Below are 4,347 nucleotides of genomic sequence, written 5' to 3' on the forward strand. Positions count from 1 at the left end.
GAAGGAGAAAATTTCTGATGCTGAATGGCAATGCCTCTTGTTCAATATACAAGCCGAGATAGCTTTTCATAAGCCAATATAATTATGTTGGGTAAGTCCTCCATACAAAATAAGCTAATAGCTTAAATTTCTGGACAAATAAAACACGGCTATTGTTAACCAACAACGAAAATGAGCATTTTAAAGTTATTGACAGAAAACCTTTATGGGGTGTAGTTCCGTTTGCAAGAGCAATTACTCGGTCCAAAACGCACTAAATCGCCAGTCTTCACTTTCAAAACACTAGTAAAATATATTAATTATTTTGCGAAATTGAAAACAAGAATCGGTTTTCTCTGTTCTTTGGTATGTGGCTAATGGTCAGATGCTTCCACGGAGTGTTTGGCGATGTTTAGCCGCAATCCGAACCACAACAGACCAGACACCAAAGACCAATCAAAAAGTGCGCCGAAGAAGGCCGAAGTGGGTCTGTCAGCCAATAAGATCATGACCACAGTTTTTGGGGATGCACACGATGTCATTCAAGTCGATTGGCTTGAAAAGAGAAACACGATTTTGGACAGATTCGATATTGAAAAACGACCATATTTGGCCAAGAAAAAGTGGTGTTCTATCAAGACAATGCACAGTGCAGTCACCATAGAAAAATCCATCAATTGGCTGCGAACACTTACCCCATCCACCATATTCACCATTTTTAGCACCCAGCGACTATTTCCTGTTTTCAAACCTAAAGAAATGGTTGGGCGGTAAGAGATTTGGGTGGGCTGAAGACTCATCACTGAAATAAATGCTTATTTTGAGGACTTTGAAAAAGCTAAAAAGAGACTTTGTTGATAAATAAAATGCTTTTTTGCCGAAAAATATATCGTTTAATTGAAAAGTCACTAACTTTTCAAATTGCCGTCATAGATACATGCATACATATATCTATAGCTATATTCGAATGAAAACTTTCGACTCAAAGACTGAAAATGGTACTGGAGCCGGATAGCATCTGGACGGTAAGATGCTTTAATGCATTGGGTATTTTACGAAAGGTTGCGCAGACATAAAATCAGGATCTGCATTGACAGCCAAACAGCTCTAAAGGCCTTGGAAACCGCTCGCACCTCTTCAAAGATCGTGAGAGCCATCGGTGAGGTTCAATACACCGGCATAATACCGGCAAAACAACCACGAGTTTGCTGTAAATGCCTGACAGGGTTCTATCAAGACTCCTTCTCAGACAAAGAAGGAGAGATCTGTGAGCCTTAATAGACTTATTACGGGGGAACAATCCATGGGGACGACTGTTTACATCTTGTTTGGAGGATGAGGATAGTACAGAACATTTTCTCTGCCGCTATCCGTTCTTTTCCAGACTTAGAGGGTACATTTTTCGGTCTGATGTATTGAGAATGGACGCGCTAAGTGGCCTTTTCCTCAAGTCCGGTAAGTTTGCAGAGGAGTAATTAATTCCCACTTCTCCTATAAATGCTTATCCTCTAAATCTTCGCTCTAGGCCTTTAGTATAATAGGCAATTCTGCCTGAGTGCTTGCAAAAATTGTTTTTGGTTTCTTCTGCCGCCCACAATTCTATTCCATTACATTCCATAGTGAAATGAACGAGCAGTTATTATGTAAAAAAGTGCCGAAGCTTTTATGAATAACAAAAATTGTACTTGGCTGTCGTATATTTGATAAGTTTAGGATTGAGATTGGAAGGGAAAAAAAGATTTGGATGAAATTTGATATCCAAAGGTTCCTCGAGTCGCTGTTACAAAATTGAAAACAGTTTTTAAAAATCCAAAATGGCGTATCCAGTATGGCGGTTGGATTTAAAAAAAAAATCAGATTTTCATGAAATTTGATATCCAAAGGTTATTACAAAACTGAAATCCGTTTTCAAAAATTCAAAATGGCGGTGGAATTTAAAGAAAATTCTAATTTTTAGGAAATTTGATATCCAAAAGTTCTTTGAGTCGGTGATTACAAAACGTAAATCAGTTTACGAAAATTCAAAATGGCGCATACAATACGGCGAAAATTTCAAAATGGCGGTGGGATTTAAAGAAAATTCAGATTTTTAGGAAATTTGATATCTAAAAGTTCTTTAAGTCGGTGATTACAAATATGGCGGTGGGATTTAAAAAAAAAATCGGATTTTCGGGTATTTTGATATCCAAAATTTCTTTCAGTCGCTGATTACAAAACTGAAATCCGTTGTCAAAGATTAAAAATGGCGGATGGGTTTTTTAAAACATTTTCCAATTTTTGTGAAATTTGATATCTAAAAGTTCTTTTGTCGCTGATTACAAAACTGAAATCAGTTTCCAAAGTCCGTGTCGGGCGGCGTTATATGTACGTATGCTTCAGATGTATCTACTTGCTTTTGTAATGTAGTGTAGCTGCGAGGCTTATGTAATGAAAAACTATTTAATTTTTTTATTTAGTTTTATTAGCTGTTTGACCACACGCAGCACATTTATTCGCATACATGCAAGTAAGCTTACTACAATCGGTACTTTTCCACATTTCGTTTAGTTTTGTTATTGCTTTTTTCCTACTAACACTCAAACTAAAAACACATGTTCGCTTTTTCTCCCTTTTTATCCCACTTTTCAAGCAGGCAATTACTTTAGCGAAGACATGCGAGGCCACAACAGAGATGCGTGAGTGCAACTCGCCCAAGGATTGGTCCCTATTGGCGCTACAAAACATACGCACTGGAAAGTCACATTATCTAATCATCTGCAGGTGTCCGGATCATTTCAAAATGGGTAAGTTTCCGGCGGCGTGTAGCACACGAGAAATGGAATGCGCGCTGCGCAATTAATAAGCAATTTTCCAAATAAACAATTAAATGCATAATTCCATAAAATTGATAGATAATAGCTGCATATCATGATACTCATGAGTTAATTAAGCTAATACACTTTTGATTAATTCTTGACACTTTCTTCCTCCTTCTATTTCTCGCTTCTCGCATGCACGCACAGAGGGTCCCATGGCGCATGATCAGCCCAAGTATGCCAGCGTGCCCGGCATACGCGTCTTCGGTATGATGTGCGTGAAGCCCGGTTACTCCGTACGCAAGCCATCGTCACAACCGCCCAAGCGCTATCAACTACAGAAACCATTCTATCGGCCAGGCACGCAAAGCAACAGCGCCTACATCAATGTGCCACAATATGGCGTTAAAGACACCTATGGCCGACCGAGCTCGTCGTCATCGTTGGCGGCAACTAGCAATTATCATGCGGAAAATAGTTTCTCAAACCAACACCAATCAGGCGGCTATCAATATTTGAATCGACCAGACACTAGCAGCAGCAACATTAATCCACATCAATCGCTCAGCGTCGGCAGCTACCGACCGGATACACTCTCCTCGATTAATAATTTCCCATCTGGTATTTATGGGCGCAACAATGAACGCAAAGGTGAAACACCGATTGAGGCGGTCAAAGACGAGGATAAATCGTTGCATACCAGCACACAACAATCTGCTGAAACTGCAGCGGCTGGTGGGGGGGTCGGCAGCGGTGGCATCGACGAGACAACGTCGTCCAGTGCGAACTTAAATGGCGACGATTTGGCTGCTGCTGCATCACAGCAACTGAACGAAGAGGTGGCACAATTGCGTCAGAAGCGGGCGGTGGGCGATGGTGCGACCCACGATTGGGATAATATTACGCCCGAATTCCCGTGGGATCGTGTTATGGAGTTTCAACAGACAATCGTCTGGGATTGAGGTGTAGGCGAATAAAAGAATAGGTGAAAGCGAAGCCGATGGCGGTGGCGGCAGCGGCGGTGGCGTTTAAGTAATTATCTTTTCGTTTACATTTTTTTTTAAGTTTATTATTTAAAAGTGATCGCGGGATCGGTAGATGCAGGAATAAACTAAATAACTGGTAGTAGAGAGTAAAGTAAGAGAACAAAAGTAAACTTAAGAGCAAGAAGTCGCAGGAGGAGTGCAAGTTTTTTGCAACAAAACTTTAAAGTTAAAGAGGCGTCTTTTTAATAGTATAACTTAAAAAACATACTACTGTGACTGAAAGAAAAAATTAAAAATTAATAACAATAATCGATAAAATATAAATCGATTAAAAACATCTCACAGAAGTGCGAAAGAATATGAAGGAATATAGCGTAAATTTTATACGAAATGCATAATAAATAAGAAAAGAGGCATAAGAAAAGCGTGAAAATATTTTTAAACAATTAAAAGCGAAAAACTATCGCATGTATATTTAAAAAAAAAATATTTCGACTAAAAAAAGTAAACATGACTAATTTTGAAACATCGAGTCAATTTCAAGTGAGAGCTTAGCATTTATCTAAACATAGAGGCGAAAGAGTTGT

At 39.1% G+C, this 4,347-nt stretch overlaps 1 protein-coding gene across 2 annotated transcripts in view; it reads left to right on the forward strand.

Moving 5' to 3' along the window:
- The window catches only part of dsx-c73A (doublesex cognate 73A), a 28,986-nt gene extending 24,650 nt beyond the window's left edge, over positions 1 to 4,336 (forward strand). The window contains exons 5-6 of one of the 2 annotated variants that reach the window (XM_017628799.1): positions 2,609 to 2,762; positions 2,982 to 4,336. In XM_017628799.1, coding sequence (XP_017484288.1) covers positions 2,609 to 2,762; positions 2,982 to 3,736 — 909 coding nt within the window. In that variant the 3' untranslated portion in view covers positions 3,737 to 4,336. The remainder of the gene's footprint in view (positions 1 to 2,608; positions 2,763 to 2,981) is intronic. The other variant, XM_017628800.1, reaches the window with a different exon arrangement.
- The last annotated feature ends 11 nt before the right edge of the window (positions 4,337 to 4,347 follow it).

Source organism: Rhagoletis zephyria, unplaced genomic scaffold (genome assembly GCF_001687245.7).
Source record: "Rhagoletis zephyria isolate East Lansing unplaced genomic scaffold, Rhagoletis_zephyria_1.1 Rzeph_scaffold_06215, whole genome shotgun sequence".
Lineage (NCBI taxonomy): Eukaryota > Metazoa > Arthropoda > Insecta > Diptera > Tephritidae > Rhagoletis > Rhagoletis zephyria.